Below are 13,081 nucleotides of genomic sequence, written 5' to 3' on the forward strand. Positions count from 1 at the left end.
CACACACACACACACACACACACATACACACGCTCTGAGGGGGCTCCTTACATAATGTCTGAGTCTCGGGATGCCCCGTGAGAGGCAGCAGACGTGCTGTCTGCTCGGCTGTGTGTGTGCGTGTGTGTGAGTCATTGGCGCAGCAGCGCGAGCGAGGGAGCGCGAGGGAGTGGAAGCGGAGCGAGAAAAAAGAAGAAGAGGTGTTTGGTGGGGGTGGCTGGAGCCAAGCGCCCGTGAGTCTCATGTCTCATGCAGGAGAGAATTCTGGGATTAACTCTTCAGCGCCGGCTCTGCAAAACAAGCTTGTGTCTGTGATTAGTGTTGTCAAGAGCCCGCTGTTTAAAATCCTCCCTCAGACGCAGTGTGCATCTTCCCTCATCAGAGAGGACGGAAACTATATCCCCAGAATACTTCATGACAGCTAGGCACAAGGCCTGCCTGTGGTGTTTCATGTGAGTGCCCCCTGCCTGTTGATAAAACTGCAGTGTCAGCCCCTAAAACAAAAGCTCCCACCGCAATTTATATTCAGATGTGGACCCAGACATCCCCACAACCTACCTGCTTTTTTTTTTTTCTGAAGACATAAGGGTGCAGTATATTCATTCTGGCTGTTCTGGAAGTTTCTGTGAATGTTAGTTAAACTTCAGGCTGTCTCCCTTGTCTGCCCGCAGTACTGTAGAGAGGTCCAAACAGGCGTATTCCGTTCTAGTGGATTTGAATGCTTGTAAGCAGTTTTTAAAAAGCACACCTTCCCTCAAACACAGATTGCTACAGCATACCATTTGCTCAACACAGGAGGTGTATTTATCTCATAACAATAATACCTCATCTCAATCTCAGTCACATTTGCATCTCATAATCTAATACAAAGGAAATCATGTCTGTTATGTTTGGATGCACACAGTCGGTACCCCACATGAGTTTTCTCTTGCTCCGTCTAGACAGAGACAGACAGTGTGTTCAAGAAGAAGGGGCAGGCTGCGGAGAAGATCGCCTTCACCCTGGTGTCGGTGCCTCACGGCAATGACATCGCCTCGCTGTTTGAGCTGGACGCCACCACCTTGCAGCCGGCCGACTGCCCCGTGCCCAGGTCAGTCAGCGGGTCCACTCTCTCCCTCTCTCTTTGCTACAGCGCCTCCGCATCTTCTGTGTCACGTAAAGCACTTTGAAACCATTGTTATTAAGTGAGGAATTTCACACACCATTAAGAGCCGTTCACACCAGGAACAATAACTGTAAGGCCAAATGGCAAAAACAACGCTTTTAAGTATTGCTGTAGTCAATATGAATGACAACGCTCACACCACGCACTATAACGAAAACGACATGAAGAACAATATTGTCAGGGATCACTTTCAGAGCCATTTTAAGAACAATAAAAAGCTGACAGCCAATCAGAATCCGGCTAATTATAGACATCATATTTATCATCATGAGGAATGATTTATCTCATATTCCTCGTTAGTGTCAGTGTGGATGCTCATATTATTACATAGTTACAGATGTCTGTATAGTATAATATAGTATTTATATCATTCCTGGTGTTAACAGCCCTTTGCCCTCTAGGCTGACTCTAGGCTGAGGGCAGTTTCTATTTTCTATGGATATGTGCTGTGTGTTCCTGTGCGCACGTTTTAATGGATTTCTGCCTTGTGTTGCAGGAACTCTTATGTGCGTCTGCGTCACCTTTGTACAAACACCTGGGTGACCAGCACCGCAATCAACATTGATAAGGATGAGGAGAGACCGGTCATGCTCAAGGTGAGCACACACACACACACTCAGACATGCACACACAGTGATGTTGTTGATTTCATACACCCACCTGTTCAACACAACACTTGCATCCTCAAACCACAGAACCACTTACGCAATACAGTCAGAAGTGAAGGTAAACAAAAGTTGAAACTGTATCTTTAAGTGAATGCTGGTTTTATTTCCCCACTGCAATCATTCAGTGAGTGAGACACTTTTTTGAGTGATGTGCATTCATCTCTTGCATAAGTTTAGTCAAGTTAAGTAGTGTTGCTTTGTGTCTGCTTCACTTGAAGATTGGCACCTGCTCCACGAAGGAGGACAAGGAAGCCTTCTCAATCGTGTCTGTGCCGCTGTCCGAGGTCAGGGACCTGGACTTTGCCAACGATGCCAACAAGGTGCTGGAGTCGACCGTGGGCAAGCTGGAGCACAGCAACATCACCCAGAATGAGAGGAGGTACAGCCCTTGTGTGCGCTTCCTGTTCAAAAGGTCACAGGGTTCGCAACTGACAAATCTCTTAAATGGACATGACACCCTAAAGTAATTCAAGGCTCGCTGCTGTCCGACATGCCTTGTGGACAGCAGCTGCTGAAATGGACTCTGCATATAATACCACAAGGTTCAACAGTGCATGACATGTCTGTTGCATCAATGTTCTCTATATAGTTCTTGGAATTCATTGAGTGAACTAAGATGGTCTTGTTACAAATATGATAATGCATGATGGCTCAGTGCAGGGCAAGGTGAGTTTGTTATTGTTTTGCATTGATGGCAAGGCCATGGTGGCACAGAAATGTGAAATTCAGCCATTGCTCTTCACTGGCCTCTAGTTGCCCATTCAGTGTTTGTGGTCAAAGAACTTGTGCGTGTTCATACAAAGTCCCGGCTCTATAAGTGGGGAAACGAGCATAAAAAACAACATTAAAAAATGTCATTGTCACAGTCAGTCGACCCCATGCTTCAGGTGCGCCGAAGGAATGGATGTGATTTGATTGACTGTTGAGCACAAAGATCAACACTTTTTCCCAAGCTGAAACTGAATCATGGGCCCCATGTTTTAAGAATAATATCAGTTCAAGCCTCACAGTGGCTTTTAGCAAGCTTCATTTTGTGTTTGTCCTACAAGGGCCTTGCTTCCATTTTGCACAGAAAAGGCTGTGAATGAACTCTTGAATCTGTTTTTCCTTCTCTGAAGAATAAAATATGAATGTCTTTTCTTCCTGGTATGTGCCCATGAGCTTAATATCAGCTGGTGTCCTCCACCAACGCTGACCTTGTGCTGTGCTGTGCTCTTCAGGTTTGTCATCAACCTGCTGGAAGATCTGATCTTCTTTGTGTGTGACGTGCCCAATAATGGCCAGGAGGTGCTGTCAGTGGTCATCTCCAACCTCAACAGAGAGCGGCAGAAACTGATGCGGGAGCAGAATATACTCAAACAGGTCAGATACACACACACACACACACACACACACCTAAAGCATACTTTACAGACCAACAAACATGCTTATCCAATACCATAGTCCCAACTCTGGGAAGCACAATTGCAATCAAACTCAAGCTGAAAGATAAGTCTAAATTTAGACCAGTTCATTACACACAGAGCCCACTTGCAGAGCATCACACAGTCACACTGTTAACCGCAATCAGGAACCTGATGACTTTAATCGTCTACTTCCTTTTTGTTTGAAAAGACATTATATGATAATTATCTTTCATTGAATTCACCACCTATACGTTATTCACCATCAGTGAACAAGATGGGAATTTTATAATCAAACGCATATCTCTAGTGTAATTGGCTGGAAGGATTTTAAAGCACTGCGGGTTGTTAATCCATTCTATTTAAATTGATCTTACCCTACTCAAAAAACACAATTGTATTATAATTTAATCATTTATAAAACAAGGGAAAAACACTCTTCAGAATGATTAATGTAAACTTATAAGTGACAATTTGTCTGTGACTTTTGTGTGTGTGTGTGTGTGTGTGTGTGTGTGTGCACTGCAGATCTTTGGCATTCTGAAAGCTCCGTTCAGTGACAAGGGGGACGGTCCAATGCTGAAGCTGGAGGATCTGGGGGACCAGCGCTACGCCCAGTACAAGTACATGCTGCGCCTTTGCTACAGGGTGCTACGCCACTCCCAGCAGGACTACCGCAAGAACCAGGCATGTCCACAGCCGCAGACACAGCCGCAGAACAGAGTTTCCGCTAGAAAAAAATGGTGCCGGTCAAAGTGACAGGCAGAGGTTTCGTTTTCCGGACATTTTGATGATATGCCGGTCAAATATCCTATTATCCCTTCTTAATTAGTCAAATTTAGGAAAACTGGAGACAGGCCATGTAGCTAAAAGAATGACATAATCAGGCTGTATAGAATGCAACATGTTCATTAGCCCAACTTAAACATGCCAAACAAGATCTAGCCAGTATCTTTTCATGGATAGCAAGAGTCCGCTTCGTTCGTTGTTTTAAAGAGGCTACGTTGTTTGTTGCTGCTACCCACGTTATCTCCAGTGGTGACTGTTTAACTTACTCAGATGCGCACACACAAAAATGAGCGCTCACACCACCCCTAATGCTATGCCTTTTTATTTGATAACAATAAATTAAGAAATGTTTCCTATTCTGAGACATGTTTAGTTTTTTTTTTCTTTCGGCCGCGGTTCAATGATACCGTTTGATTGTGCCAGAAATTATCTGCGGACCAGTAATCGCCTCGTCGAGGAGGCCCTAACCCTGCAGATCATAGACAGAGAACGCATAGGCCTACTGAATGCTTTGGGTAAAGAACACTTTGCATGTCCAGTGTACACGGAGAATGACCGTGTCTTGGAGCGGCCGCACCCCCCACAACTCCACTTCCAATGTCACTGATTCTGACAGATACGGCCGACACTTCTGCTTTTTATCTGGTGGTGGTGGAGTTGACCGGACGGACATCTGAGGCTTCAGACGTTACCAATTTATCATCATCCATCGCATCTGGCCTCTGAAAAAACTTTTAAGGCTCTGCCTGGGCCTGGCCATGTTTGAACCGCCTCACTCATTTGTTCGTTGTTTAACATGGACGTTTTAAGTGTGCACTTCCTATTTGAAATGCAGCAGGCGTGTTGTTTAATAGCTTACTTTTCAAACGGTAGAGCCTGTTCATTTAAAAACATAGCCAGAGGACGTATAATGTAGGCTTACCTATTAAGGCTTATTCTCAAATTCAGATTGCGTTAGGGGACGGGATTATTAGCCAATTTCAATCGGACAATTTGACCGGAGAGATTTAATTTTGTTGGACATTTCATTTTTTTTCCGGCCAATGTCCGGTAATTACCGGACAACGGAAACCCTGACGCAGAGACAGGTGCAGAGACAGGCACGGAGAGAGGCGCGATCAAATGTATACACTCTTTTTCTTGCCACACCCATTCTAGCTTATGCATTTGTACTGTACACTCATATGTGCATGAACACCCCCCTGCCAAACTCTGGTGGAGACTCTGCTACAATGATTTGAGGCTTTGATACTGCAGGAACCTGCACACACCCAGACACGTAGACACATGCACATGTACTGTACAGAGAGCTTGCACCCTGGAGCTTACTTTCAGTTGTTCCGCAACTGAAGACCATTGACTGCCTAGAGAAGGTGCCCTATCTCCATAGGCAATGCCAGTGCCCAGAGCACACTGCTCCTCTAACTCTTTCCTGTGTCCCCTGCAGGAATACATCGCTAAGAACTTCTCCATCATGCAGTCCCAGATCGGCTACGAGATCTTGGCCGAGGACACAATCACCGCCCTGCTGCACAACAACCGCAAGCTGCTGGAGAAGCACATCACCGCCAAGGAGATCGAGACCTTTGTCAACCTGCTGAGACGCAACCGTGAGCCTAGGTATGAGGGGGTGACCCCCGCGCCACCCCACCCTACCCCACCCCACCAGCACTCACCCACCCCTACAAAACACCAGGACTCCCTCAGCCCCGTGCTCCTTTTTTACTGCTGCAACACCTTTCCCTTTTCCCATCCTGAGTGGAAATGCACAAATATATTTTCGAGGACACTGAAGTCCAAGATTTGGAAAGCATGAAGATCCTAAATATAGTGGGAGAGCAGGTCATCATTGTCCTGTGAGCACGGCACAGCTGGTTTCTATATTCTCAGAATGCCATAGACTGTGCATGAAGAGGATGATGAAGATTCATCATCATCCTTAAGCACGTCTACCTCTCTAACCCTAGCTGAACTCTACCCCTCAAAACCCAGCCAGATTTTGAATGTTCACTCCATTACCACAAACCATCAAAAAGCATAAGTGGGAAATGTAATGACATTTTCATTAGCGTAGGCCTGCTGGAGGAGATGGCAGACTGTTTTTTAGTGGTGGAAAATTGCTGGTGCCCTAAGAAAAATGAAGCAATTTACTCTGATGCAGTGGAACATGATGTTTTGCTTTTGCGAGATAAGTGTGGTCTACTCAAGTTTGATGTCAAAATGGGTTCACTAGAATGATTTGGTGTGTGTGTGTATGTCTGTGTGTGTATGTCTGTGTGTGTTGTGCCTTCTCAGGTTCCTGGATTACTTGTCGGATCTGTGTGTGTCCAACAAGACGGCCATCCCAGTCACTCAGGAGCTTATCTGCAAGTTCGTGCTCAACCCCACCAATGCGGACATTCTCATTCAGACCAAGTAAGCTCAGAGTCCATTTGTACATGTAGCCCTACAAACATGTGTGTTACAGTTAGCTATTGCTGCAACATATATGTTCTCAAAAGTGTGTGTGTGTGTCAGACTGATCCCACACACAGAGACTTCTCTGGAGTCCTCTCTCATGCATGACGAGGGTGATGATGAGGAGGTGTGGCTCTACTGGATTGACGCCAACAAGGAGCCCCATGGCAAGTCCATCCGCCACCTCGCCCAGGACGCCAAGGGCAACCACAAGCTGGACATGGACGTGGTCACCTATTACAGGTGCGCCTGTGCTTCCCCTTGAGATTCCCTCAACAACAGACATCCATATCCTACATTCACCCTGACTGTTAACCACATTAGGTTTATCCAAAATGCAATCACCAGTATGGCCCTTTTTACACACAACCTTTCACATTTGCATTCTCTTTTGGTTTATTGTCTTTTGCTCTCCATTTTTCATTGCCTCTTTCCTCTCCTCTCACCTCTTGTCTTTTTCCTCTCCTCTCCTTCTCACCTTCTCTCCTCTCCTCTCTTCCTCTCTCCTCTCCTCTCTTCTCTTCCTCTCTCCTCTCCTCTCTCTTCTCTTCCTCTCTCCTCTCCTCTCCTCTTCTCTCCTCTCTTCCTCTCTCCTCTCCTCTCCTCAGGTATCAGTTGAATCTCTTTGCTAAGATGTGTCTGGACCGCCAATACTTGGCCATCAACCAGATCAGTAGCCAGCTGCCGGTGGAGCTGATCCTGCGCAGCATGTTCGACGACTGCCTGCCCTACAACCTGCGCGCCTCCTTCTGCCGCCTCATGCTGCACATGCACGTGGACCGCGACCCCCAGGAGGCCGTGGTGCCGGTGCGCTACGCCCGCCTCTGGACCGAGATCCCCTCCAAGACCACCATCCACGAGTGAGTGGCCCCAGGGGAGTGATCTGAGAAATAGTGGGCAGTGCAGGGTGCACTCACTGTAGCACTGCAGCTTATATGAAACCTCCAAAAAAATGTATCATGTGAACATAAAGTCTTGTTGTCTTAATCGTACACAACATGAACATGGGCCAGTGGTACAGCTAGAGCAAAGATCAGTAAGATATATAGAAAGTATATAAAAATATAGAGAAATGACTCTTGATGTGCTATGCTGTGCAAAAACAGTCAAACTCAACTGGCCTGTTATTTGATGTTAATAATGATGAATCATGCTATCACGTCAAATTAGGTTCCCTTCAGTCTTGTTTCTAGCCAGTTCTGCGTGAAAAGTGTTTTTACGAGGGGGTTGGAGCTCTGCTAGAGTGCTGCTGTTTTTAAGCACACTGAGTCTGAGCTGTGTGTGTGTGTGTGCGTGTTGCGTGCAGGTATGAGTACGAGTTCCGGGACATGTCTCGAGAGGAGATGAAGAGGAAGTTTGCGCCCACCATGGAGTTTGTGGAGGAGTACCTGAGAGACGTGGTCAGTCAGGCCTACCCGTTTGGAGACGAGGAGAAGAACGAGTTGACCCTGGAGGTGAGGTCACATAATAGATCTTCATCTATAGATTTATATCTATATCAATAGATCTATTACACATACTGACCAAGAATTGTTTTTGTTACCATGCTAAATTCAGACAAAGGGCTGTTTTCCATGTATTGCTTTGGAAACCGATTGCTTATTGATGTACCGGTAAATTCTTTATTGATTTACATTCTATCTCTGTCCTGATGGTAGTAGTGTACAATAGTGCTATAGTAGTGCTCCACAGGGTTGCTCAGTAAAAGGTGTTCTAAGTGTCTCTCTGGCTTGTCTCAGGTGGTAAACTTGGCGCGGAACCTGGTCTACTTTGGCTTCTACAGCTTCAGTAAGCTGCTGAGCCTCACGCGCACCCTGCTGGCCATCCTGGACATTGTGCAGCCGCCCCTCACTTACCTGGCCAAACTCAACAAGAGCCCAGAGGGAGGTCAGACACTCTCTTACCCACACACACACACACACACACACACACTGTACTCAGCATGAAGGCTACATACAGCTTTACCATGTCATTATATTTCACCTTTAAAATGAAATTACCACTTTCTCCTTCCACCACACTTTGACCAGAACTAATGTCAGCACTCCTATCCTCTAGTAATAGTATTGACAGATGCAGTAGTAATTTTTAGAAAAGGTGCCCTCTGCATTGCAGCTTGAATGTCTTGCCAAATGAATAAATGTAATGAAATTACAGTAAGTTGCAGAGGCTGAAGACATGGTCAAGTACGAAGTGTTCTGCGTTGCGTCTAGCAGCATTTCTTTTGCCCTTCCAAGTTCTGTGTCATTCTCACAGGCAGAGTCATACTTAGAGTGCAGCTAACTGTTTTGGTCTGTGCTCAGATGGGAGCCAGTGGAATTTGCGCTTGCCGTGCCTACACGTCAGAATCTCTTAGCTGTTTTGACACCTCACTGCTAGTTGGAAACCTAAAAATGTGTGAATGTTAGAACCCAAATCTCAGGTAGTCTTTGCATTTACATTTGGGTCCCACAGCCCTCAGCCATCTTGACAAGATTGCCCTATTAAAATATCACCTGTATTATTTATTGATTGTGTGTGTGTGTGGTAATCTGCCGGTTGTGTATGTCCACGTGTCTGTTTGTGTGCTAGGGAACAATGTTCTGCGCACCATCCATGGGGTTGGGGAGATGATGAGCCAGATGGTTCTGCGGGGTTCCGTTCCACTCAGCCTGCCGGACTCCCCGCCGGCCTCGCGCCACGGAATGCCCCACCATATCCCAGACAATGAGGACGTCATGGTGATGGACACCAAGCTGAGGATAATCGAGATCCTCCAGGTGAGCGCCATCTGGTGGGAGAGCAGAGTCGTGCAGCTCGCCCTGCACTGACGGCACTCATCTTGCCACCTGTAGCCTGAAAGAGCATGTGATGTGTTAATGGACTTTTAACATGACAAATGCATCTGTTTGAGTCATTTGGCACATTGTTCTTATATGACTCAATGTGTTTTGTTTTGCACTGATGTCAATCTGAAGTTTATCCTGAGTGTGCGTCTGGACTATCGCATCACGTACTTGCTGTCCATCTATAAGAAAGAGTTTGGTGACCAGAGTATGACCGACAGCTCGATGTCTGTGTCAGATTACCTGCCCATATCAGGTAGGATGAGTTTATTTCACATTAACCATATGTATGTGCTTAATTAGTTACATAGTGATATCTTGTAATCCAATTATTATTGAACCATGTTTCCATACATTACTTGAATCTCATCATCTTTGCAGTGTCAGAGCCAGACATTGATGAGATTGTTGCAAAAGCAGAGACAATGTTTGCTGGAAGGTAACTATAGTGTTAAATCACCATCAACAGAGACCTTGATATGTGTGTTTTTATTATTATTTGATTTGTGGGCTGTGCTGGTCTTCTCTTTTGAATTTGGGACAGTGTATAGAATAGTAGTTAGTATTGATCTGTATGCCTGTAATTAAGCTACTGTAAAAAAAGGAACAGTTACTTCAATGGCTAATGAGTTCTTTTATTGCTTAGTTCAAAATAATCCTACCAGTAGTAGCATTCTGAGGCAATTGATGGTCTAGCTTTGGCGCTGGATGTTTCAAGTCATTGAGGGAGCTGAGAGTGAGCTGTGGATGACTTGATCTCTACCTGAGCTGGTGGTGAGCTGTGTTTTCATCTCACTGCAGTAAAGAGAGGAGTGCGGTGGAGCTGGACGACGAGGGTGGCCGGACCTTCCTGAGGGTCCTCATCCACCTCATCATGCAGGACTACCCGCCTCTGGTGTCCGGATCCCTGCAGCTCATCTTCAAGCACTTCAGCCAGAGGGCAGAAGTCCTGCAGGCCTTCAGACAGGTGAGAGCCAGTCTGAGCCAGGTGCTACACTGCTCTGCTCGCATCCGTCTTTTATTTCAATTTCTTTCGGAGGCACCAGGATGTAAGCACAAAATATAAAAGCAGCTTTTAACGACATGGACCTTTTTACCAAGGCTATCTCACTGTGTCATTGCAAAGATGCCAGTGCATGGCTCTCTCTAGCCTCACTGATGTTAAAGTCCTTAGTGACTCACTCATTTTAGTCGCGTTCACCAAGGAACTGTCATACTGTACACCATAACCTTGTAAATTCAGAATCTGTGACTCATTTTCATTATGCTCTGTCAATCACTATTCCTTTCTATTGTGTGGCATTTCTTTCATCTAGATTTTCATCTGGCATTCATTTAGACTCCAGGCCAATATCAGGTCTTGTAGAGAGTTTTGCACATTTAACAGGGTGTTTGTGCCCTACCCATGTGTCCTGTAGGTCCAGCTGCTGGTGTCCGAGCAGGACGTGGAGAACTATAAGCAGATCAAGACGGACCTGGACCAGCTCCGGCTGACAGTGGAGAAGTCCGAACTCTGGGTGGAGAAGAGCGGAGGTTACGGCAGTGAGGACCTGGGAGACAGCCAGAAGCAGGAGCAGAACATGGAGGTGCGCCCCCTGTTGGTTGATCCTATCAACTACAGTAATTTCCTGTGTATTAGCCACATTGTGTATAAACCGCAGGACAGTGTTTTATGGAAGTTAAAAGAAAGAAAACCATATTAATACCATATTAACTGCCCCCGTGTTTTAACTTCATAGCTGGAGAAATTTAGCAAAATCAATAAATAATGTACAATGGCTAATAGTTGGGAAATTACTCTACCAAATGATACTGTGTGTCAGAGAGCAGGAGCTCCTGATATAGTGCTGTGCTTGCTTGTGTTTGGGTGACAGGAGGCTGGTATCCTGAGCCCAGTGGATAGTGGGATCATAAAGCCACAGATTGACAGCAACAAAGCCAACAACTACAACATTGTAAAGGAGGTACGGACGCCACATCATTTCACTTTGCCATCACTCCATCAATTTCTGCTGTCCATCTCTATTAAGTATAAGTATATATACTTTTTTTGATCCCGTGAGGGAAATTTGGTCTCTGCATTTAACCCAGTTGGTGAATTAGTGAAACACAAACAGCACACAGTGAACACACAGTGAGGTGAAGCACACACTAATCCCGGCGCAGTGAGCTGCCTGCTACAACGGCGGCACTCCGGGAGCAGTTAGGTGCCTTGCTCAATGGCACTTCAGCCGCGGCCCACTGGTCGGGGCTTGAACCGGCAACCCTCCGGTTACAAGTCCAGAGTGCTAACCAGTGGGCCACGGTTCTTTACGTTTTTTATCATCTATAAATGACTGTTTACAGTGATGTCAGTGCCTTTTGATCACCATAGCTCACTGATGCATCAGCAAGGCCCTATTTAGTTAAAGGTTGTTGATTTGTTTTTGCCTTTAGATCTTGATAAGGCTCAGCAAGTTGTGCTATCCTGCAAAGAAGAGTAAAGTTCAGCAACAAAGACTGCTGAAGAACATGGGAGCCCACACTGTAGTGCTGGACCTGCTGCAGATCCCCTATGAGAAGGTAATCAGAATATTACTGTCATTAATGTCAACAATAATAACAACAACAGCAACAAGTTCAATTTTTATAGCGCCTTTCACAAACCCAGCGCGCACAAAACACTAGGCCGTAAGGGGGGGAGGAGGAGGAAGAGACATTCTGATGGAAAAGACTGTCAGTTCAAAGTCAGATTTAAAGCAAAGAGTATAGAAGTAACACTCTTTGTTTAAAGGGAGTTGGGCGCCATGGCACTGCAGGCCCTGCCTCCCAGGTTAGTGAGTCTGATGGGAGGGACAATGAATAAGTGACCATTGGAGGAGCTAAAGGAGTGGGATGGGGGGGCATGGGGTCAGGAGTTCCCGGAGGCAGAGGGGAGGGGAACCTTCCATGGGCTTTGAAGGTGAACATGATGTGGGAGAGAACCCTAGCTGAAGAGTTTTGGGTGTTACGGAACATGATGAAGGCACAGACTAGAGTGTGTGCGTCAGTATACATACATATATATAGTATAGTATAGTATACATACAGTATATCTATAGTAGATAGAAGGGTTGGCACACACACACACACACACTGCACATCCAGAGATGGTCTTGCACAAGCTCTCGGTAGTGTATTGGGTTTCTCTGGAGCTTGCCTCATTGCGCGATGCTGCTGTGTTCTCTCCACAGAGCGATGAAAAGATGAATGAGATCATGCAGCTGGCCCACAGCTTCTTGCAGAGCTTCAGTCGAGACAACTCCCAGAACCAGACGCTGCTCCACAAGCACCTCAATCTCTTCCTCACACCAGGGGTACGCCTGCACACAAACTCATTAAATAAGTTGTGAAAATCTATTGATATAATAAGGAGAGCTTGCTGTGAATGCAGTCTCACTTCCTGTATTTGTTCCAGCAGTTGTAGATCACAGGATGTGGCCTGCCACCTGCCCGTGGTTTAATGGTGATTTCATGTTCCCTTTCGGTCTTAGCTCCTCGAGGCGAAGACGATGCGCTACATCTTCAGGAACAACTACCATCTGTGTAACGAGATCAGCGACCGCGTCGTGCACCACTTTGTCCACTGCATCGAGACGCACGGGCGCCATGTCCAGTACCTGCAGTTCCTCCAGACCATCGTCAAGGCTGATGGGAAATATGTGAAGAAGTGCCAGGACAAAGTTATGACTGAGGTGATTGCTGGAGAACAGAGTCAAAGAGGGCAGCAGTATTGTATCTGTGCATTTTTTAAAC

At 46.0% G+C, this 13,081-nt stretch overlaps 1 protein-coding gene across 1 annotated transcript in view; it reads left to right on the forward strand.

The window, feature by feature from the left end:
- itpr2 (inositol 1,4,5-trisphosphate receptor, type 2) overlaps positions 1-13,081 on the forward strand; it is a 33,072-nt gene that overhangs the window by 14,785 nt on the left and 5,206 nt on the right. Inside the window, exons 11-30 of the mRNA XM_048257218.1 lie at positions 942-1,090; positions 1,662-1,761; positions 2,052-2,212; positions 3,054-3,195; positions 3,765-3,923; positions 5,473-5,645; positions 6,321-6,440; positions 6,543-6,725; positions 7,091-7,342; positions 7,789-7,936; positions 8,222-8,369; positions 9,054-9,241; positions 9,440-9,563; positions 9,689-9,746; positions 10,109-10,274; positions 10,726-10,893; positions 11,182-11,271; positions 11,744-11,869; positions 12,520-12,642; positions 12,820-13,020. Of these exons, the coding sequence (XP_048113175.1) occupies positions 942-1,090; positions 1,662-1,761; positions 2,052-2,212; positions 3,054-3,195; positions 3,765-3,923; positions 5,473-5,645; positions 6,321-6,440; positions 6,543-6,725; positions 7,091-7,342; positions 7,789-7,936; positions 8,222-8,369; positions 9,054-9,241; positions 9,440-9,563; positions 9,689-9,746; positions 10,109-10,274; positions 10,726-10,893; positions 11,182-11,271; positions 11,744-11,869; positions 12,520-12,642; positions 12,820-13,020 (2,979 nt within the window). The remainder of the gene's footprint in view (positions 1-941; positions 1,091-1,661; positions 1,762-2,051; positions 2,213-3,053; positions 3,196-3,764; positions 3,924-5,472; positions 5,646-6,320; positions 6,441-6,542; positions 6,726-7,090; positions 7,343-7,788; positions 7,937-8,221; positions 8,370-9,053; positions 9,242-9,439; positions 9,564-9,688; positions 9,747-10,108; positions 10,275-10,725; positions 10,894-11,181; positions 11,272-11,743; positions 11,870-12,519; positions 12,643-12,819; positions 13,021-13,081) is intronic.

This window comes from Alosa alosa, chromosome 11 (assembly GCF_017589495.1).
Source record: "Alosa alosa isolate M-15738 ecotype Scorff River chromosome 11, AALO_Geno_1.1, whole genome shotgun sequence".
In the NCBI taxonomy this organism is placed as follows: Eukaryota; Metazoa; Chordata; class Actinopteri; order Clupeiformes; family Clupeidae; genus Alosa; species Alosa alosa.